We start from the raw sequence: 23,464 nt of genomic DNA, 5'->3' as shown, positions 1-23,464 counted from the left end.
GGTGGAGGCTGGTGCAATTACAACCTTTAAAAGGTGTCTGGATGGGTATATAAACAGGAAGGTTTAGAAGGATATGGCCCAAGTGCTGGCAATTGGGGGGACTAGATTAATTTAGGATGTCTGGTCGGCATAGATGAGTTGGACCAGTAGAACTGTTTCCATGCTGTACATCTCTATTTCTTTATAACTATAATTTGCTTTTCTTAAGTGGCTTGATTATTGATCAAAGTTCAAATGTAATTGTGGAAAACGAATAACTTATGTTGTTTCATTGGAGATTATATGCGAGGATCATCGATTGCAAGACTCAAATTTCTGATTTAAATTCCCTTCAAAAAGACTAATAACACCCTTTTTAAAAAAAGGCCGATTAGAGGAATTAGACTGCTTTTTATGCCAGGTTGTACGTATTATGGTTGCACAGTAGGATTGAAGCCCTCAAATTATGGACTGTGCAGCTTTAAGAAAAAAGTGGCGTAAATATAGGCAGAGACTCGCTGTGTCGCTGCCGTCCAATGAGAGTCTCAAATGCCAGCAGAGATCTATTGCTCCTCCTCCTGCCCGGACGAGAACCGAAACGGAATTGCTGTGGTTCATTTTGCGGAAAGATCGGTGTGAATTCACTTCGACATTTGGATATATCCGCTACTCTGTCTGGTATAAGGTTGGGCTGCTGTTTCCCTCTATCGTCTGTCGATTTGTTCTTTTTTCTCCAAGTCTCCAAACTATAACTGACAATGGCAGAATCATCATTCACCACCGCCTTAAAATACAAGCTATTCGATTTAATATTACTTCTGCTTTTGTCAGACCTGGCTTTCGGAAAAATTCGCTACTCCATTCGCGAGGAAATGGAGCCTGGCGCTTTTGTTGGAAATGTTGCGGAAGATTTAGGATTGAACGTCCGCAGGTTGTCAGGTCGACAATTCCGACTGGCGTCTGCTGGTAAAAGGCAGTGTCTGAAGGTGAATATAGAGACGGGTGCTTTATTTACGAAGGAAAGGATAGATCGAGAGAAACTATGTGGACAGATGTCAGTTTGTGTACTCCCTTTCGAGATTGTCGTAGAACAACCTTTGGAGATGTTGCGCGGGGAAGTGGAGATTGTTGATATTAACGATAATGCGCCCAGTTTCCCGGAGAGTACCATACTTTCACAAATGGCGGAATCCATAACAACAGGCTCCCGATTTCCGCTAGAGAGCGCTCTCGATCCAGACGTGGGAATGAATACCGTCATGACTTACAGCCTCAGTCCAAATGCGCACTTCAGTCTACAAGTGGAGACCGTCGAAGATGGTGCAAAAATTGTCGAGCTGTTGTTGGAGAAACCGTTGGATCGCGAACGTCAATCATCTTTTCAACTGGTGCTGACAGCCACCGACGGAGGGAGTCCTCCCAGATCCGGGACCGCTCGTATTCTCATTACAGTGCTGGACATCAATGATAATGCGCCCGTATTCGATCGCAAAGTTTACAGGGTCGACCTGGTAGAGAACTCACCCAGGGGCACCTTGGTGGCTACAGTCCATGCCACTGATCCAGACGAAGGTTTGAATGCTGAGGTAACCTACACTTTCAGTAACCGTGTTTCACAGAGTGTACAGGAATTGTTCAGCTTGGATCCTCGAACGGGAGAGATTAGAATCCAAGGCGCAATTGATTATGAAGAAGATGACACATATTCTCTGGATCTTCAAGCTCTGGACAATGGTTTACCTGTAATTTCAGGGCATTGTAAAGTCGTGATTAGGGTAATTGATGTGAATGATAATGCCCCTGAAATTTTACTGACATCTGTGGTTAGCATGGTTCCAGAAAGTGCTACTGTTGGGACTGTAACAGCTTTGATCAACGTAATAGATCGTGATAGTGGAAAAAACGGACAGGTGCACTGTAAAGTCCCGATGAACGTTCCTTTTAAACTTCAAATGTCTTCAAGTACCCATTATAAATTGATAACCACAGCGCCACTGGATCGTGAAGCTACTCCTGGATATAATGTATCCATTTTAGCCTGGGACTCGGGGAGGCCCTCTTGGTCATCAAATAAAACCGTCCAGATTTCCATTCTTGACGAAAATGATAACGCTCCAATGTTTGTGCGACGCACGTACACGGTGTATGTGACAGAGAACAACTTTCCGGGTGCTTCTATTTTCACTGTGACTGCGTCCGACCCTGACCTGGATCAGAATTCCTATGTCTTTTATTCTTTCAAAGAGACCTTTCGAGATTCACCGGTGGCCACCTACCTTAAAGTCAATTCTATGAACGGGACCATTTACGCACAGCGCTCATTTGACTATGAACAGTTGAAGAGCTTCCAGGTCCAAGTTCAAGCCCGTGATGCTGGAGTTCCTCCACTGAGCAGCAGCGCAACAGTCAATGTAATTATCCTGGATCAAAATGACAACGCTCCAGTCATTGTTTCACCGTCAGCACAGAGCGGATCAGAAGCGGAGGTGATCGTGCCTCAGTCAGCGAGCCAAGGTTACTTGGTCACCAAAGTAATCGCAACTGATGCCGATTCCGGTCAGAACGCACGGTTGTTTTACCAGGCGGTGAAAGCCACTGTTCCCAGTTTATTCAGTGTGGGGCTTAACACTGGCGAAATCAGAACAACCCGAGCCATTTTGGAACAAGATACTTCCACACAATCTCTGGTCATCTTGGTGAGGGATAATGGGCAGCCCACCCTCTCTAGCACCCTTACAATCGTCTTGTTACTTTTTGGCAATATTACTGAAAGATCTTCAGATCAGAACAATCTGGTCAGGGAAACTGAACAACATTCCCAGTTAAATCTTTATTTGATCATCATTTTGGGGTCAACATCTTTTTTATTCCTTGCAATTATCATTTTCCTTTTTGGCATCAAGTGCAAACAAGACAGGAGTTTTCCTAAAGACAACTCCACAATATGTTGTTGTAAATCAGAAGATTCCATTGATGGATTTAGTCAAAGACCCGAGCCGAAAGCTTCTACAAATTACTGTGGGCAAACTCTGCCCGTTTCGGACACTTATCGTTATACTGTCTGTTTATCACCAGAATCATCCAAGAGCGATTTTTTGTTCCTAAAGCCTTGCAATCCTACCTTGCCCCAGGGTTATCATTAATTCTTTGAACGTGTGTGAGTTGGCAATAAATCTTGCTTGTTGTGATATATGTTTTACGATAGAATGTAACAACTTGATTTTTCTACCTGAATTGCATTTGCCATTTGACATTTCAACAGAAGACTGTTGCTGTTGGTGTTGCACCAAACTGAAGTGTCAGCCAAATAAACATGAAATTGTGAAGAACTTTGTGGAGGAAGCATTATGACAAAAATTCATATCGATAGGGCCTTATTTAACCATTTCCAAAACAAGAAATAAAGTCAAAACATTTCATCTAATCCTCATCGGAACCACGATGCAAGAAACCAGACTTGGAAAATGAATAGAAACAGCAAGTGATGGAGAAACTCACAAGCCCAGGGGCAGCTGTGGAGAGAGAAAAACAGATTTAATGGCTCCAGCCGATGTTGCTCTCTGAAGAAGTCATGTCAGAATCTAAAAAATAAGTTTCACTCTCCACAGATGCTGACAAAACTTTCTAGTGCCGTTTGTTTTAATTTATATTTTACGCATCCATTGTACTTTGTTTTTTCTTGGATAAGCAACATATAGTTATACGACACGAGGCTTTTGAGATGCAGCATGAACAGATAACCATCAATCCTATTTCTCAGAGCTGGTGGGTAAAATTTGATTGTTCAGTATGCTGCCATGGGAATTTCTCTCTGTTTCCAGAGTCTATTACCTGCTCTGAGAATAAAATTGACAGTTAAATGTTCCTACTGCATAGCCAAAACAACAACAACCCAACTATTAAGTAACTTATTTTATTGCCATAAAAAAACTGGAGTTCCAATTCAAAATTAAATTTATTGTGCCCTAGCCCTGATGAGTGAAACATGAAAGTTGACTTTATATCTCGTTTTAGTAAAGTACAAGTTCTGTCCTGCCTGATAATTATTTAGAATCGTATTTGTTGCATTTTGTGTCAATTATTGCATTTTTATATTGCTTGATATTTACTGATAAAACTTCATTTTGTGCAAAGTTGTTGACGTTTAGGTATTGATATAATGGAGCATAGATTGATTTTTGTTAACTGGACGTTGGCATTGTTTTTCAAGTTTCCTTTGTCTTTGCTAGACAAAATAACAAAACATGTCCAACACTCACACCCTTGTTAATGGATTTTAATGTGAATCCGCGAAGTTACTTGGTTGCATTTTGGATTTTCCTTAGATTCTTCAAGAGTTCGTTTTAATTTGCCTGAAAGATGAACTTCAGTTTAAATATCTGGAAATTTGAAACATGTCTTTGAGAGACATGGCTTTTGGATCATTAATGAGGCATTATCAGAAAACAAATGCATCAAACGAGGCATAATAAGTCGATGTTCTTAGCTTATCAGAGGACTGATTTGACGTCTGCACTTTTTATTTGTAAGCATCTCACTTTTCTGAGATTCCCACGTTTCAGATTTGTGAAATCGTATTTGACGAAGATGGCCTACGTGATATGTCCCGTCACCAAAATGCTGATGACGTATTACTTTGACCGTGCATAAGTAACAAGTTTCAAATGATTACGTCGAATTACACTCTAAAACTGCTTTCATAACTTTTGAAAATGACATTCCAGGGCAAGTCAAGCAGTTGATATTATCACTGACTCGATTTTATGGTTGTCCAATTTTAAACGTACACGGGAACAGACTTGCTTTAAGAAATGTTGATGTAATTATCGAAAAGGACTGGTTGTGTCGCTGTGTACCAATGAGAAAGCCAAATACAGCGTTAGATCTATTGTCCCTCCTCCATCACGGCGAGAGATCAGAATCAACCAGAGAAGCGAGCAGTGCCTCCGTTTAGGTTGTGGAAACCAGATTAAACTCGCGACCTTGTACATTCGTCATTAGACTTTGCTGTACGTAATTTGTGTTCAGACTGCCGTTTAATTGACGACCCAGGCCTGGTTCAGGAAAGCACTCAGTCCAGAACAATGGCGAATTTGCAGAGCAACGACGCCTCAGCATTCAAATCGTTTGCTTTTATTTTTCTGTTAAGTATACCAGATTTGATTTTTGGACAAATTCGTTATTCGTTTCCTGAGGAGCTGGAACCAGATGCTTTAATTGGGAATATCGCTAGGGACTTGGGACTGAATGCACGGCAACTGTCAGCTCGCAAATTCCGACTCTCCTCTGATGCTGGAAGCCAGTATATGAAGGTTAGTGTGGATAATGGCGATTTATCCATTCGCGAGAGAATCGACAGGGAACATATCTGTGGACCAGTAGCTAGATGTGTTCTTCCTTTTGAAGTGGTAGTAGAAAATCCTTTCGAGATTTATCGCGGTGAAGTGGAGATTTTGGACATAAATGATAATGCGCCCAGTTTCACGGATAGCACCATTACCCTACAGATGGCTGAATCAATTGCACCAGGGGCACGCTTCCCACTCGAGAGTGCGCAGGATCCGGACGTTGGAATAAATGCTGTCACCACCTATACACTCAGTTCCAACCAGCACTTCGGCCTAAAAGTGCAGACAACGGAGGACGGCGTTAAAATTGTCGAATTATTGTTGGAGAAAGCTCTGGACCGCGAGCAGAATCCGTCCTTTCAGCTTGTACTGACAGCTACTGATGGAGGGACTCCTCCCAGATCTGGTACCGTCCAGATCCTCATTACCGTATTGGATAGTAATGATAACTCGCCAGTTTTCGATCGTGCAATTTACCGGAGTAGCTTAGCAGAAAACTCACCTAAGGGAACCTTGGTGATCAGGGTCAGCGCTAATGACTTGGACGAAGGTTCAAATGCTGAGGTAACCTATTCTTTCAGCAAACTTGCCTCCCCAAGGGTGAGAGAATTATTTCGTTTGAACCCCAGAACAGGGGAGATCAAAGTGGAAGGAGCAGTGGACTTTGAAAAAACAAACAGTTATTCACTGGATGTACAAGCTGTGGACAAAGGCTCACCTGCAATTGCGGGACATTCAAAAGTCCTTATTAAGGTTATTGATGTAAACGACAACGCCCCCGAGATAAAGGTGACACCTGTGTCCAGCACAGTCTCCGAGGATGTTGCGCCAGGAACTTTGATATCTTTGATCAATGTAATGGATCAGGATTCTGGTAAAAATAGGCAGGTAAACTGTCAGATTTCAAAACTCATCCCGTTTAAGCTTCAAGAATCTTCTAGCAACCATTACAAATTGATTTCCAGCGGTTTGCTGGATCGTGAAACAGTCTCTACTTATGACATATTATTTTTAGCCAGGGATTCGGGGTCTCCACCACTATCAACAAATGTAACCATCAGGATTTCGGTTTCTGATGTAAATGATAATGCCCCTCAATTTGCCCAAACGTCGTACACCGTGTATGTGATGGAGAACAATGCACCCGGCGCCTCGGTTTTCACAGTCACTGCTCTGGATGCAGACACGGACGGGAATTCCTTTGTTTCCTATGATATAATGGCAAGCAAGGTCCAAGATTTTCAAGCATCTTTTTTGATCAATGTTAACTCCAATAATGGGGACATTTACGCACTGCGCTCTTTTGACTACGAGCAAATGAAGAGCTTCCAGGTCCAAGTTCAAGCCCGTGATTCTGGAGTTCCTCCGCTGAGCAGCAGTGCAACAGTCAATGTGATTATCCTCGATCAAAATGACAATGCTCCAGTCATTGTTTCACCCTCTGCACAGAGTGGATCAGCAGCGGAAGTGATCGTGCCTCAGTCAGCCGGCCAGGGTTACTTGGTCACCAAAATAATTGCAACTGACGCTGATTCTGGTCAGAATGCTCGGCTGTTTTATCAAGTCATAAAAACAACTGATCCCAGTTTGTTCACTGTCGGGCCTAACTCTGGAGAAATCAGAACAGCCCGAGATATTTTGGAGCAAGAAGCGTCCAGGCAACGGTTAGTGGTATCAGTGAAAGACAATGGGCAGCCAAGCCTCTCCAGCACTGTTACAATCCTCTTCTCAATCTTGGCTAACGTTACTGAACGATTCGATGAAAGTAAAGCCTTTGTCAGTAATCCTGAAGATATATCTGATTTAAATCTCTATTTAATTGTGGCTTTAGGTTCAACTACCTTAATATTTCTCGTGACCATAATTTTCCTGATTGGAATCAAATGTAAACAGGACAGAGGCATCATTGAAAACTACAGCTCCCCAGTATGTTGCTGCACACGGGAGGATTCAAATTATTCATATACTGAACGATCTGTACCAACAGATCCTTTAAATTATGCCAGTGTTGGCGAAATTGGTCCCAATGCTGAACCATATCGCTATACAGTTTGCCTTTCTCCGGAATCTACCAAGACTGATTTTTTGTTCTTGAAACCTTTTACTTCGACTTTGCCACAATAGTAGTGTTAAGTGATGTTGCCATAACAGATTTAAAGAAAAGGGCAGAATTATTTAGTTCCTCTGGTCACATATACTTGTTCAGTTCCAAAGGAAGTTGAATGGAAATAAAAAGTCTAGTTGTAATTCAAATTTATGAATATTGATATAAATGTCATTCGTAATAATAATATTATTAATAATAAAAATAGGCAAATGATCAATAGAAAAATCTGCAAAATAAATCAATCGTAAATCACTTTGGGGGTTAGACTTCACTCTTTATTTCTGACTATCATTTACAATATATTGAATAAACCAATGTATTTATGCAAACCTTTCTTTGTTAAAATAATACACAGCAAAATTGGTGCAACACTTCAGCAAAATTTTAATGGAAAATATGACATTTTTGTACATGCTAACAATGCATGAGATTTATACACAGATTAGGAGTATGACTTCTAAGTAAGTCATATTGTGAATATTTAAGGGTACAAAGGGCATGGTGATTATGATTTTAGATTTATTATTCAGATGCCTTTAATAATGCTCCAGAAGCTAGACTTCAGATAGCTACCCCACAACAGTGCAGTTTAAAATCAGTTCGTGAATTTGGTGAGGAAATTGCAAGATTGTTGCACCAGAACTCCTGGTTCACTATTACAGGAACTCCTGGTCTGTAACGGACACCATGCCCATCCAAATCTGGGTGAGTCATTTGGAAATGATAACTGTTCAGCTTAATATGACTATTTCAAAGAGTCTGATAAGAATAAGGTTGGATAGACAACTTATAACAGACTCAGGTACCCGATAGGAACAAAATCCAGAATTCAGTCTTCTTTACTAGCATTTGGAAACTTGTGGCAAAATTGAGAGAGTTGTGGCATAGACGACTCAGGCAACAGCACGACCAATTCGTGCTCACAGAAGCTTTCAATCAGTGTTGGACACACTTCTAGCACCACCCCATGTATGTCTTGTCCCACTAGCAGGTAGCTCCACCAAAAATGGCAGTGTGGTAGCCTTTGATTGTAAGAGAGTGTCTCTGGTACAATTTTCTCTCTAATCTCTGCTTGTAATGTTTCATAGATTTGATGCACTGCATTATCCCTTCGTAATTAATAAAGGAATGTTGTCCCTACATAGTCTGTTGTTTCCTATGGTGCCTTGTCAATTTTGCTAGTGCTTATCTGCAGAACCAAGCATGAACATTGACTGTCAAACCTCAGCCATCTCACTTTGTACCAGATATGATTCCAACCAGTAGAGATTTTTTTTTCCTTATTTTCATTGATTTGAGATTTGCTCATGATCCTTAGTGCTATTTTTGGTAAAATGCTGCTCTGATACCTCCCTTCATGTTGCTTGGTCAACATCCTGGAATCCCCTCCCTCAGGGCATTGTGGGGCTACCTACAGCTAATAGGCCACAGTCGGTTAAGGAGACAGCTTCTCACCACCTTCTCAAGGGCAACCAGGGATGGACAATTAAGACTGGCCAGCCAGTGGTGCGCATATCCCATATCCCATGAATGAATTTTAAAAATGCCAAAACCAGCCATTTTCACATTACATCTAGAATTCAGATTTTGTGTCCATGGCTGAATAAGATTGTATGTATTCAGCCTCAGTTGTGGCTGTGACTAAAGCCCAACACGTGTCAATGGGCAAATTATTTGATTTTAGTAGTATATGCAACACTTCTGTCACTTTACTGATGTTCATGAGTAGACTTTTGGGGGGTGATCGCTTGCTAGGTTGGAGCTGTTCTGCTTTTCATGTACAGGATATGCTTGCATAGTTTTTCACACTGTAGTGTAGATGCCAGAGTTTTAACTATAGTGGAATAATCTGTCTGAAGTTGGAGCAAGTTCGAGAGAATATGTCTTCAGTACAACTGCTAGAATATTGTCAGGGTCATATTATTTACAGTATTCAGTGCCTCCATGACTCTTTTGATACTACGTGGAGTGAGTTAAAACAGCCAAAAACAGACAACTCAGTTGCTATGGTCCTCCGGACGATGACCGATGTTGACAGCTTTAATTGAGAGGTCTATGAAGCCCCATTGACACACCATAAGTCTGCTCAACAATTGATATTTCATGTTCCATCAGTGCACGAGTCTCATTCCTGTCTTGATTGATAGATGGAATTAAAACTGAATTCCAGAAAGGAGGCTATAGAGTGACTTCAGTTAATATTCTGTAAGTATTTGAACAATTGTGGCATATTATATTGTGAATACAACTTTTGTGTCTCTGCACCTTAGAGGTTCTTAGCACGAAAGAAGACATTTGTTGCTGTTAACTTGAAGATGAGGCCAATTCTCTAAGCCCATGTCTGCGTCAAAATAGAACATAGTAAAGTACAGCACACAACAGGCCCTTTGGCCCAAAATGTTGTGCCGAGGTTAATCCTAAAGTAAAATATAGTAACTTATCTGCCGCACACCTCAACTCACTGTTTTCCATGTGCATGTCCAGCAGTCACTTAAATGTTCCCAATGACTCTGCTTTCACCACCACAGCTGGCAACGCATTCCATGCATTCACAACCCTCTGCATAAAGAACCTACCTCTGATGTCTCCTTTATACCTTCCTCCTAATATTTTCAAACTATGACTCCTTGTACCAGTCAATCCTGCCCTGGGGAAAGGTCTCTGGCTTTTGACTCTATCTATTCCACTCATTATCTTGTATACCTCGATCAGGTCTCCTCTCTTCTTCCTCTCCAGAGAAAAGAGAGAAAACTCCGAGCTTATTCAACCATTCTTCATAAGGCATGCCCCCCAGTCCGGTGGCATCCTGGTAAACTTTCTTTGCACCCTCTCCAAAGCCTCTGTAACTTTCCTATAATAGGGCAACCAGAACTGGACACAATATTCCAAGTGCAGTCCCAGGAGGGATTTGTAGAGCTGAAGCAAAGCCTCGAGGCTCTTAAATTTGATCCCCCTGTTAATGAAAGCCAAAACACCATATGCTTTCTTAACAACCCTATCCATTTGGGTGGAAACTTTGAGGGATCTATGTACTTGTACAACCAGATCCCTCTGTTCCTCCACACTGCCAAGAATACTGTCTTTAATTCTATATTCAGTATTTGAGTTCGACCTTCCAAAATGCATCACTTCACATTTAGCCAGGTTGAACTCCACCTGCCATTTCTCAGCCTGGCTCTGTATCCTGTCTATGTCACACAGCAGCCTGCAGTAGCCCGCTATACTAGCGATGACACCTCCAACCTTTGTGTCATCTGCAAATTTACTAATCCACCCCTTAACCTCCTCATCCAAGTCATTTATAAAAACTACAAAGAGCAGAGGCCCAAGAACAGAGCCCTGCAGGACCCCACTCAACACCGACCTCCAGTCACAATATTTTCTATCTATAAACACTCTCTGCCTTCTGTCAACCAGCCAATTCTGAATCCAGATAACCAAATCTGCCTGCATCCCATACATCCTGACTTTATGAATGAGCCTACCATGGGGAACCTTACCAAATGCCTTGCTGAAGTCCAGATACACCACATCCAGTGCTCGACCTTCGTCGACCTGTCTTGTCACCTCCTCAAAGAACTCATTTTGATTCATGAGTTGTAGTCTTTCAAAATTCTTCAGATCTTGGAAAGATTCCATTAATTTAGAAAGCCTCAAATATAAGTAACCTGTTCTTAAAAGGCATGTGGGTGAGTATAGGAATAGGGAAATGCTGGCAAGTAGGACTAGATTAAGTTAGGATATCTGGTCTTCATGGACGAGTTGGATCAACGGACCTGTTTCGATTCTATACATCCCTATCATTCTCTGACTCCAAGTCAGGCCTTCACACTAAGGATAAGCTCCAACTGTGTTGAACATTACAGATTGGGAACACAGTGGGCAGTATAATGAGTCAATAGTTAGCACTGCTGCCTCACAGCGCCAGGGTTCATTTCCAGCTACGGATGACTGTGGGTGTGGAGTAGGTAAAAACAATGACTGCAGATGCTGGAAAACAGATTCTGGATTAGTGGTGCTGGAAGAGCACAGCAGTTCAGGCAGCATCCAAGTGGCTTCGAAATCGATGTTTCGGGCAAAAGCCCTTCATCAGGAATAAAGGCAGTGAGCCTGAAGCGTGGAGAGATAAGATAGAGGAGGGTGGGGCTGGGGAGAAAGTAGCATAGAGCACAATGGGTGAGTGGGGGAGGGGATGAAGGTGATAGGTCAGGGAGGAGAGGGTGAGGTGGATAGGTGGAAAAGGAGATAGGCAGGTAGGACAAGTCCGGACAAGTCATGGGGACAGTGCTGAGCTGGAAGTTTAGAACTAGGGTGAGGTGGGGGAAGGGGAAATGAGGAAACTATTGAAGTCCACATTGATGCCTTGGGGTTGAAGTGTTCCAAGGTGGACGATGAGGCGTTCTTCCTCCAGGCACCTTCCACCCTACTAACCTTCGCATAAACCAAATCATCCGCCGACATTTCTGCCACCTCCAAACAGACCCCACCACCAGGGATATATTTCCCTCCCCACCCCTTTCCGCCTTCCGCAAAGACCATTCCCTCCATGACTACGTGGTCAGGTCCACGCCCCCCTACAACCCACCCTCCAATCCTGGCACTTTCCCCTGCCACTGCAGGAACTGTAAAACCTGCGCCCACAACTCCTCCCTCACCTCTACCCAAGGCCCTAAAGGAGCTTTCCACATCCATCAAAGTTTTACTTGCACATCCACTAATATCATTTATTGTATCCGTTGCTCCCGATGCGGTCTCCTCTGCATTGGGGAGACTGGGCGCCTCCTAGCAGAGCGCTTTAGGGAACATATCCGGGACACCCGCACCAATCAACCAATCAACCGTGGCCCAACATTTAAACTCCCCCTCCCACTCTGCCGAGGACATGGAGGTCCTGGGCCTCCTTCACTGCCGCTCCATCACCACCAGACGCCTGGAGAAAGAGCGCCTCATCTTCCGCCTCAGAACACTTCAACCCCCGGGCATCAATGTGGACTTCAATAGTTTCCTCATTTCCCCTTCCCCCACCTCATCCTAGTTCTAAACTTCCAGCTCAGCATTGTCCCCATGACTTGTCCAGACTTGTCCTACCTGCCTATCTCCTTTTCCACCAACCACTCCACCCTCTCCTCCCTGACCTATCACCTTCATCCCCTCCCCCACTCACCAATTGTACTCTATGCAACTTTCTCCCCACCCCCACCCTCCTCTAGCTTATCTCTCCACGCTTCAGGCTCACTGCCTTTATTCCTGATGAAGGGCTTTTGCCCGAAACGTCGATTTCGAAGCTACTTGGATGCTGCCTGAACTGCTGTGCTCTTCCAGCACCACGAATCCAGAATGAGGGTGTGGAGTATACACAGTCAGTGTTTGTCTGTGTTTCCTCCAGGTGCTCCAGTTTACTTCCACAATCCAAAGATGTGCAGGTTACATGCATTGGCCATGTGAAATTATCTGTTGTGTCCAGGGATGTGCAGCCTACGTGGATTAGCCATGGGAAATGCTGTGTTATAGGGATAGGGTACGGGCTGGCTCTGGGCGGGATAGTCTACCAGGAGTTGACATGACTAAATGAGCCCAACGACCTGTTTCCAAACTGTAGGGATTCTATGATTCTATAACTCAAGAATGGGCAATTTGGACCATCAACGGAATTGTGATCAAATACGAACTATAGCCTCATTTCCAGGTAAATACCGGACCACCATTACTACCTGCTAAGGAATCAACTTTGGTAAAATGAAGAGAAGGTTGGCAGATCAGGATTAGCAGCAGGCATACTTAAAAACGAGATTTCAAAATGATGAGCCACAACGCAGGGCTACTTACTTGCAAAATACTGATGTTAAGAGCAATGGATCAACCTTAAAATCTGGAAAGCGTTGGACAATTACACAACTCTCTGGAGGAGGGGACTTCACAATACCCTCATCTTCAATAATGGGCATCCCAGAATACAGAGCACAAGATAAGGCAAAAGCATATGTAACAATCTTCAGCCAGAAGTGCTGAGTGGACAATGCATAACTGTCTCGTTCTGCAGTCCCTAGCATCACAGATGCCAGCCTTCAGCAAATTCGATTGAATTATATATGTCAAGTTCAAAAAAAAGACAGCTGAAGTCAAAGGCTATGGATACTGTCATGTTCTGGAAAGAGTCGAAGACTTTTGAACGAGAACCAGCTGTGCCTGTTATTCAAACACTCCTTCACTTCCTCTGGCAGCGCATTTCAGGTACTTACCACTCTCTGTGTAAAAGAAAACCTTGCCTTTTAATCACATTTAAACTTACCCCCTTTTAATTTAAGCCTATGCCACCTAGTAATTGACATTTCTACTCTGGGGAAAAATATGCTGACTAACGATTCTCTTTGCGCTTCTCATGATTTTGTAAATTTCGATCAGGTCACCCCTCAACCTTCATTGTTCAAGTGAAACCAAATCACGCTTGTTCAAACTTCCCTCATAGCTAATACCCTCCAAATCAGGCGACATCCTGATAAATTGTTTCTGTACCCTCACAAAAGCCTCCATATTGTTCTGGTTGTGTGGCAACCAAGAACTGCACACAATATTTCAACTGCAGCCTGTAAAGTTCTGTACAGCTGTGACATGAACTGGCAAATATCATACCTTTTGTTCAGCCTGATGAAGGCAAGCATGCTACATGTATTCTTCACCAACAAGTCCACTTGTTCTGTCATTTTCAGGAAACTGAAACTGCACGCCTAGGTCACTCGCACGTTGATGCCACTAAGGGTTTTGCCATTTACTGTATGCATCCGTCCTGCATTATATCTTCGAAAATGCATTATCATGAATCTATATGGATTAAACTCCACCTGCCATTACTCTGCCCAAATCTATCTATGGCTTTATCCTCGAGCAATTTCCTCATTATTTGCAGCTCCCCCAACCTTTGCATCATCTGTAAATTTACTAATCAGGCCAACTACGTTCTCCTTCAAATAATTTATATATACATACTATAATCAACAGAGATTCCAACACTTATCCCTGTTGAAAACAACTGATCACTGACCTCCAGTCAGAAAAAAAAGCTTCACTATTATTCTCTGTCTTCAATGACGAACAGACCTCTGTATTCATCTTACCAGTCGACCACAGATGCCACGTGACTTCACCATTTGTGTCAATCTACTATGGGCGATCTTATCAAAGGCCTTGCTAAAGTATATACAGATATCTTGTACCACCCCACTCTTATAAATCATATTTGGCACTTCCTAAAAATGCTCAATCAAGAGACGTGTGAGATGTGGCATTCTCCGAACAATGTTATTCTGCTTCTGTGTATTACCCACTATTTTTACAAATGTGAGCACTTCCTATCTCGAGAATATTTATCAATAACGTCCTACCAATTTGTAATGAAAGAAGGATTTGCATTTGTGAGATGCACTTCCCCACCTCAACTCGTTTCAAAGTCCTCTGCAACTACTTTGTAAATTACGTCACTGTTATAATGTAACTAATTCTGGAACTGCTCCACGCATAGTGAAGTTTCGCAATCAGCAATCAGAATGATGGTCTGACAATTGGTTTAAGTGATATTAATTGGAAGATAATAATTGCCGAAGCAATAAGGGAGAACTGTCATGTCTGTGCTTTGAATACTGTCTCAGACACTTGTACCTCTATTGTAGAGATGATGAATTGCCTCAATTTTGCAACTCAGCTAAAAGTCAGCACAGTCAAAGGCGCAGCACCCTTTCCGAGGTGCATGGAATTATGAACTGATATTTTGTGGTGAAATGTCTTGGGAAAAGTCCATTAAAAAAAACAGCTGAAATGGTTTGGGCCTTGCTGACTGGGACATCATTTATTATACTTCACTGGTAGCTTAGAGAAAGTGGTGCTCAGCTGCCTTCTTGATCTGCTCTAAATCCTTTGGTGTGGGTCAGCATGCAATGTTTCTTGGGGAGTTGTTTCTGTGATTTCAACTCAAGCACGCAAAGAGCTGGTGGTGTTCCCATATATCTGCTGCTCATGTTTTTTCTAGATTGTTGAGGTCATAGGTTTAGAATGTGCATTTTCAGGCTCTTTGGTGAATTTCTGGGGCGCATTTTGTGGATGGTACATCATATTGCTGGTCGGTGTCAGTGGGAGATGGAGTTGGTGTCTGTGAACGGGGTGTGAACTAAATGGCTGCTTTGTCCTGGATGGTGTCAATATTCTTGACGCTTGCTGGAGTTACATATATAAGTTAGCTCGCTGACCTTCAAGCTGACTTGTCATCAGCCTGTGCTACAATCTTCTCAAAGATCGCTGTGCTGGAGTTGCTCAAGCAAACAAATGGGGAACATTCCATTGCACTCTTGAATTTGACTTCATGACAGACAGGTTTTAGGGAGTCAAGCAGTGAATCACTCACTGAAGAATTCCAAGTCTCTGACATGCTCTTATAGCCATCAGACTTTTATGCTTAGCTTGGTTCAGTTTCTTAAAATGATAACCCCCAGGATGTTGAGAGAGGGATTCAGTGATGTTGCGTTCCAAGGAAAATGGTAGGAATAATTCATATTGGAGATATAGATTCCTAGCATTTGCATGTCACAGAATCTTGCCACTACCCATTCAATGCATAGATATTGTTCAGGACTTGTTGCGTTTGGATATAAGAGTTTTAGTGTCTGAGGAGTCATAAATAGAATTGACAGTGCAAATCTCCACTTCTGATGTTATGAAGTAGGGAATATCATTGATAAAGCAGCTAAAAATGTTTCTGTTTAGGACATAACTCCAATGAACACTGATAGAGATGGAATAGAATAGCAGTTTTCAGAATACTAGTCTGTTACTTGTATTTTTTACAAAAAACACAGTGAAAATTGTTTAAGTCACCATATTACAGCGAGTACATTAATCACAGAAATCATATGTAAAAAATTAAGACAAAGTCCACCTTTGTTCTCGTCACCACTCACAATGAGATTGAGGAAAACATAGGAACCACTCTCCATTGCTGCAGAAAGCCAACATCTGACCCACTAAATCTGCAACCATTGGAATTCCAGGCCAGACCGCCATGCGACCAAAGAAGACACAGAAGCCGACTCAAGGATCCATTTTGATACTGAAGCTGCCACTGAGGCAGGCCACCATGCCAGCCCAAATCATAGGCAGAAGCTGCCTTACAGAATTAATATCATTGTCGAAGAAACTGCCGACCTGGGCCATTGGAATCCTGGGTTAGACCTACCATGCTGCCAACGATGTAGAAGCAGACCGTCATTGTGTTGGACCCACAGGACGCAGCAGCAATGACCACAATGAATAGGCCATACCACCAGATGTCATGGAACTAAGATAACTGGCTTCCAACAACCACAACCAAAGACTGTTAGTGCTGAACTGAAAAGCTTTTGTCCGATTCCTATTGACTACTTTGGCTGGGGTTTCTTCATGCCACAATGTTTTTGTCTTATTTTTGCACATTTTGGGGCAGATAGGACCAACAGACAGTAAACCAGCCTAATCCCCCTTCAATGTGTTCAAATTTCATTCCTTTCAATCATTAACCAATGCCAACCTTCATGCTTGCCAGAGTAAAAATCTTCGAATGCTTCCCCTCCAATTACTTTACACATTCAGCGTTGGCTTTCAGTACTCAGGTTATCACAGGACCTTGTCACATGTAAAATAAAACACTTGCAATATAAACACAAGACAGGTTGACTCATGAGAGTTTGACAGTGATGGTGTTCAGATGCAGCTGCTGTTATTTTCCCTCTTGACAGTCGAGTTGCCAACGAAGAAATATCGGAGAATTCCTGCACTTCATTCTATACATGACAAATCTTTCAGTTACAGCATGTCAGTGGTTGAGCAAATGGATATTGAAGACAAAGACAGCAAAAATGCCATCATCCTGGAGTTATTGATCAATTGTAACAATCTACCACAGTATAATGAATATGCAGTAGAAGAAAAAGGATGACACAGCAAAATCCTGGCGTTCAAAACTTTGGTAGCCATAATTATCAAATCACATTTTGGCGAATGTGTTACAGTATCCAATTATTTTATTCAGCAAAATTATTCATTGTTTGATTTCTTCCCATGATCATCCAAATCACTGCATATCTCATAAATTCAAATTTATTTTAAATCATTTATGCATTGGGAATAATGAGATCAAAAAATGTTTCAGTAATCCTATTCCTATTTGTCAGTAACTGGGAACACAATATTCGACCTCAGAGCCATATAAACATGTCACACCATACAACAAACCATGCCATTAATTTTCAAATTAAAATATAAACAAGGAATTGAGGATCTACTAAAGTTGAGCTGTTGGTAGAAAGTTTACAAAAATTGAAATCTGTTCTATTTGTTTTGTTGTGAATTCAGCAGTTGGGTCTCGGATTTCCCAGCAGATGTTAACAAACTATTTCCACTTTTTGCCATCATCAATAGCCTTGATTTAATCGTCAGCTATCACAATAATGTGATGCCCTTTTCCATTTTACATGCTTGGAACAATCTCCGTAGACTTGAAACCATTCCATTAACTAATACCCAGACATTATACAGCAATGAAAAATATGATCCAATATTTACACTTCTGAGCAAATTAAAAAAAAATATCTATTCAAGCGTTTCAGTTTTGATAATTGTTATACATTTTCATGTTATAACAGTGACTGTGAAATATGGATAATCCTCTCTTCTAATGAACTGAATAAAACATCAAAGAGAATCTCTCATGTGTAATGTGTGATGTGAATAATCATGCCGTGCTCGCTACGCATTGATCATGTTGACCAAGTCTCCCTGTTTTTCATTTTTGCTAAAAGTAACTCCAAAAAATATCATTTTTTATCGAATTGGGCAAACTTTTTGTAATTTCATAATTGGCTATTTAGTGTCTAGCTGTCCACTCAAAAGCTTTAGGTGCATCAATTCTAAAAAAAACTAGAGTAACATCAGTGGCATTTCACCAAGGGGAAAGAATTTGAGATTTTATTTGCTTTAATATGTGGATTCAGGATAAGCCAGTTTTCTTCATGTCAAGGTTCTGATTGAAATACATAAAGCCATGAAATATCACCATGAACTATTCTACTAAAGGCCCGGAATAATTTCTGGACTATATGACCTCGACAGTATTGTCTAAATAAGGATAACTGCTACCTGAATCAGACTTAACATCGCCCTTCAACTTCTGCTCTGTCGAGACTGTGGTGGCCATCGATGTACCATTATGCACGCCAGACATCAGGAAAACAAACAAAAACAGTCAATCGGCAAAATGCATGCGTGAAAAGCATACCGGAATACAAAACAATCGTCCAGTTTTCAAAAACAAAGTGACCCAATCGATACGTATCTAAAGATTTTGGTCGCATGATGTTAAATACTTGCTCAAATGTAAATTATTCTGAAACAGTCCAGCTTTAAGAAACTTTGTTGCAGTTATTGGTTAAAACTCTTTGCGTCGCTGTCTACCAATTAGGAGTGCAGACGCTGCAAGAGATCCAGCTCTCCTCTCTCCCCCTTTCAGAGAAACGCAAACACAGCTGAAGAAGGGACAGAGGGACAACGAGCGAAAAACAGATGCTGTGTTCACATTTGCACTATTCCGCCATTTTCAGCAGTACAAATCTAGTGAATTACTCACATTTCTCGGTTTAAAATCAGCGACAGACAAAATTGTGGAACAACGTTCCTGGGTACCTATTCGCTTGGCAGAAATTTCGATATTTAAATATCAAAATCCAGCCCTGAACAATGGCGAAATCGCGGTGGTGTGGAACGTCCTTTATTTGCCTGCTTTGTGCGTTCGACCTGGTTACAGGACAAATTCGCTACTCTATTCCTGAGGAACTGGAACGCGGGGCCTTTGTTGGGAAGATCACGGAGGATTTGAAACTAGAAGCTTGGGAATTGTCTGCTCATAAATGTCGGCTTGTGGCCAACGAGGGAAAACAGTATATTGAGGTAAATCTGGAGGATGGGAATTTATTTGTCAATGAAAGAATCGACAGAGAACAGATTTGCATGCAAAGCTCTACTTGTTACCTTTCTTTTGAATTAGAGCTCCATAATCCGTCGGAAATGCATCGAGTTGTCGTGGAAGTACTAGACATAAATGATAATTCTCCTCAATTTTCCAAGGACGTATTTTCTTTGCAAATCAGTGAGCTAATTGCTCCAGGGGCGCGGTTTCCTCTTGAGAGTGCGCATGACCCGGATGTCGGGACAAACACGATCAGCACGTATCAAATCAGTCCAAACGAACATTTCCGTATCATAGTGCAGAGCAGAAGTGATGGCAGTAAGAGTGCTGAGTTGAAATTGGACAAGTCGTTAGATCGTGAACAGCAGTCTGCCTTTCATCTGACATTGACAGCTATCGACGGTGGAATTCCTTCCAGATCTGGCGCGGCTCGAGTGATTATTATCGTCGTGGACATCAATGATAATGTACCTTTATTCGATCGTGAAATATACAATTCGACTATAGCAGAAAACAGTGCTAAAGGCACCTTAGTTGCAACAATTAACGCTGTTGATTTGGATGAAGGTACGAATGCTGAGGTAACATATTCTTTTACCCATCACGTTTCCGAAAGGATTCGCGGGTTGTTCACATTGGAACCAAACAATGGAGAGATTCGAGTTGAAGAGGTATTAGATTTTGAAGAATCAGCTGTTTATGAACTTGCTGTACAAGCTGTAGATAAAGCTATACCTGGACTAGCAGGATATGCCAAAGTTATGGTTAATTTAATTGACCTAAATGACAACTTTCCCGTGATAGACGTAACGTCAGTATCCAGCACAGTTTCTGAGGATACTGTGCCTGGGACTGTAATAGCTGTCATCACCGTGACAGATTTTGATTCGGAGAAAAATGGGAACGTTCATTGTAAAGTTACTACAGATGTTCCATTTCAACTGCAAAGGTCTTTCAGGAATAAATTTGAATTGGTAACACGCGATCAGCTGGATCGTGAAAGAGTGTCATTCTACAACATATCACTCTCAGCCTGGGACGAGGGTTCTCCCACACTTTCAACCCATAGAACAATTTTGATTGAACTTTCTGACATCAATGACAATGCGCCGAGGTTCACACAATCATCATATAACGTTTATCTGATGGAGAACAACACTCCTGGTGCTTCTATATTTGCAGTTACCGCTTTGGATTCTGATACAGATAAGAATGGTGACGTGGTGTATTCTATTTCGGAGAATAGTATGCAAAAGAGTCCTGGATATGTCACGATCAACTCTGAAAATGGTAATATTTACTCACTTCGCTCCTTTGACTATGAACATTTGAAACAATTCCATATTTATGTTCAAGCCCAGGATTTGGGCTCCCCCCGACTGAGTAGCACTGCCACCGTGCATGTTATTATTTTGGATCAAAATGACAACGTGCCAGTTATTATCTCACCCCTAATGTGGAACAGTTCAGTATTACTGGAGATTACACCACAGTTAGTACATGTAGGATACTTAGTTACCAAGATAATCGCCACTGATGCCGATTCTGGGCAAAATGCACGGCTTTCCTACCAGTTTTTGGAGGACACTGATTCCAGTATGTTTAGTGTGGGTCATCTATCTGGAGAAATTAGAGCAATACGAAGTATTAGAGAACACGAATTCGCTACAGAGAGATTAATTCTCCTTGTGAAGGACAATGGACAACCAAGTCTCTCCACTACCGCCACAATCTCCTTTATAATTGTAGCCAATGTTACAGAAAAATCTTCCGAACTAACTGACAAACCAAGATCATCGGAATATTTTTCGGTACCTAATCATTATTTAATTATTATTCTAGGATCAACATCATTTGTGTTTCTTGTTGCCATCATTTTACTCGTCATCTTGAAGTTTAAACAAGACGGAAGTGTTGCGAAAACCTACAACTCCAGTGAACTTTGTCACAAAAGCAACAGTTCGAATGGCAGTTCTTATCATAGACCTGCCCCAAATGAGTCATTAAATTATACTGGACATGTTGAAAATGAAAGCTATCATTACACCATCTGTTTATCTCCAGAATCATCGAAAAGCGACTTTCTGTTTTTAAAGCCCTGTCATCCTACCTTGCCATTCAAAGAAGCGAATGTCCAGGACACCAACACGATGACTTAACTTAGACAACGAACTTTTCAGTAATCACGCGGATGAAGAATTTACATTAAAGGTTGAAAAATCAGATTCATTTTGCATATTTGATTAGTTGTTTCTCTTGGTTAGAAGGCTTGATAGACTAAATTTATTTCATGTTGTTCCCATACTGCAGCATGATTGTAGTGCTGAATATACCTCTCTCTTTTTCGCAATGCTTGGCAGTGCATGTGGTGTAAACATTCACCTGAAGTCTGACTCAATTTTAAATTTATGCTTCTGTCATTTCTCTCAGTGTTGCACTGTTGGATTAGTTGTTGTATATATATTCAAATTATTGTTATTATAGGACATAATTTCAATGTCTTGGATGAATTTATCAATGATTGTACATTTTGAATATTTTAGAACTCACGTTGAATTGAAATATTTACCCTTGCAAGTTGTGACTCCAATGATTGATTCTAAGTAAACAGTCCCCTTGGGTTCCAGGCTAAAACTTGATCAGCAGTTGGAAACAAAAACAGCTTGCTAAAACCAAACCAAACCCTGCAATTTTACCAGTCACCATCACTTATTATGATAGCTCATTCCACACACGCACCATGAGAGAACTGGCCACTCTCGTATCATTGTACAAGTGTTTTAAAAGAAAGACTTAAAAACATTTGCAGGTTTACCCAGGCCTATTGGAACTGACCGTATGACCTCTCTGAAATATAAAAAAAATCTTGTTAAACGAGCAGCATTGTCACAAAAAGTGCAAATACAAATTTGCAGTTGTATAGCCCACACACTGAGTTCCAGTACACGTCAGTATGCACACCCAAATCCCTCAAGAACCTCTCCTGATAAAATCAGAATTTATGCAGAATTAAAATACAGTATAATGTCAACCAGGAAGTTCTTACCCCTCGATTAACTTCTGAACTGAAGGCGATACTGTGTCAAATATCATGAGATTGGTCTTAATATTGTGAATTGCTGAACTAAACATAGTTGTGAAGTTTATTGAATAGATGGAATTTGTAAACCAGCTTAATTTATAATGTGTATTCCTATCATAAAAGTGAATTGTTATGTCAGTGTTATCTGCAGCAAACCTTCACTAACTGGTCATTTCTCGAGGTTGTTTATTTAATCTTTGATGGGAACATTTAAGTGAGATTTTGCCTCAATCGTAAAGTTTTAAAATCAGAATGATGGAAAGAGTAAGGACAAAATAATTCTGAGCCTACCGAAATATCTCTCTTCTGAATAAAGTCAATGCGACCTGAGCAGTGAAAATAAATATATTAAGCGGGGACGCAAGAAGCTGACATGAAATAACATTCCATAGGCTTTTGCTTAATAGTAGCCCCTAAAAAGGCAGCTCTTAGGTTTAGAGCCAACTTCTGAATTTGCAGGAAAAGGAATCCTCATCGATCCATGTTCAAAACTCATGAATAGTTTCATGTAGGGGTTCAACCTTATTGTGTTCACACTCCGTACTCACATAAAACAGCAGGTCAAATCTTTTTAGTGACAACAAACACCAAATCTCTAATGAAGGTCATTGACTTTATAATGCGTATTTGGTTTGAATTTTTAATTGGTTTCAACTGTTTAATTAGAGAACACTCTTTTGTAAACAATTGATAATGATAATGAAGAGTAGAGATGTCTGGCCAATTCTGGAAGAGGCGATACTTAGATGAGGAATTTTCATAAGTGTTGTTGACATGTAACTGCTGTCATTAATCACTGAGGGAAATATATCTCATTGGCATGGAAACTGCGGTACATCTTGTCAGGTGGTACTCAATGCATCCACCATGTAATAATGGTGGAATAGTTGAATATTTAAGAGGCAGATGGGTGCTGATCAGATGTGCAGCTTTCTCCTGAATGCCCTCAAACATCTTCAGTGATG

At 41.3% G+C, this 23,464-nt stretch overlaps 2 protein-coding genes across 2 annotated transcripts; both read left to right on the top strand.

The window, feature by feature from the left end:
- Window positions 1-613: 613 nt before the first annotated feature.
- Window positions 614-3,122, top strand: LOC140491854 (protocadherin gamma-C5-like). The gene has a single exon (XM_072590266.1). The coding sequence runs from the start codon at window positions 738-740 to the stop codon at window positions 3,120-3,122; it is 2,385 nt and encodes a 794-aa protein (XP_072446367.1). The 5' UTR covers window positions 614-737.
- A 48-nt stretch (window positions 3,123-3,170) lies between these two features.
- LOC140492304 (uncharacterized) lies at window positions 3,171-22,748 on the top strand. The gene is made up of 4 exons (XM_072591254.1): window positions 3,171-7,450; window positions 14,550-14,624; window positions 16,470-16,643; window positions 19,188-22,748. The coding sequence occupies exons 1-4, from the start codon at window positions 5,064-5,066 to the stop codon at window positions 21,574-21,576; spliced, it is 5,025 nt and encodes a 1,674-aa protein (XP_072447355.1). The 5' UTR covers window positions 3,171-5,063; the 3' UTR covers window positions 21,577-22,748.
- Window positions 22,749-23,464: the final 716 nt, after the last annotated feature.

The sequence above is a fragment of the Chiloscyllium punctatum genome, chromosome 20 (assembly GCF_047496795.1).
Source record: "Chiloscyllium punctatum isolate Juve2018m chromosome 20, sChiPun1.3, whole genome shotgun sequence".
NCBI classification, from domain to species: domain Eukaryota; kingdom Metazoa; phylum Chordata; class Chondrichthyes; order Orectolobiformes; family Hemiscylliidae; genus Chiloscyllium; species Chiloscyllium punctatum.
This window is presented reverse-complemented; position numbering and strand designations above follow the sequence as displayed.

Coding starts and splice junctions, on each gene's coding strand:
- LOC140491854 (XM_072590266.1), top strand. CDS start 738: ATGGCAGAATCATCATTCACCACCGCCTTAAAATACAAGCTATTCGAT.
- LOC140492304 (XM_072591254.1), top strand. CDS start 5,064: ATGGCGAATTTGCAGAGCAACGACGCCTCAGCATTCAAATCGTTTGCT. Junction 7,451..14,549: donor ACTTCGACTTTGCCACAATA/GTAGTGTTAAGT, acceptor TCATCTTACCAG/TCGACCACAGATGCCACGTG. Junction 14,625..16,469: donor TTATCAAAGGCCTTGCTAAA/GTATATACAGAT, acceptor TTGGAATTCCAG/GCCAGACCGCCATGCGACCA.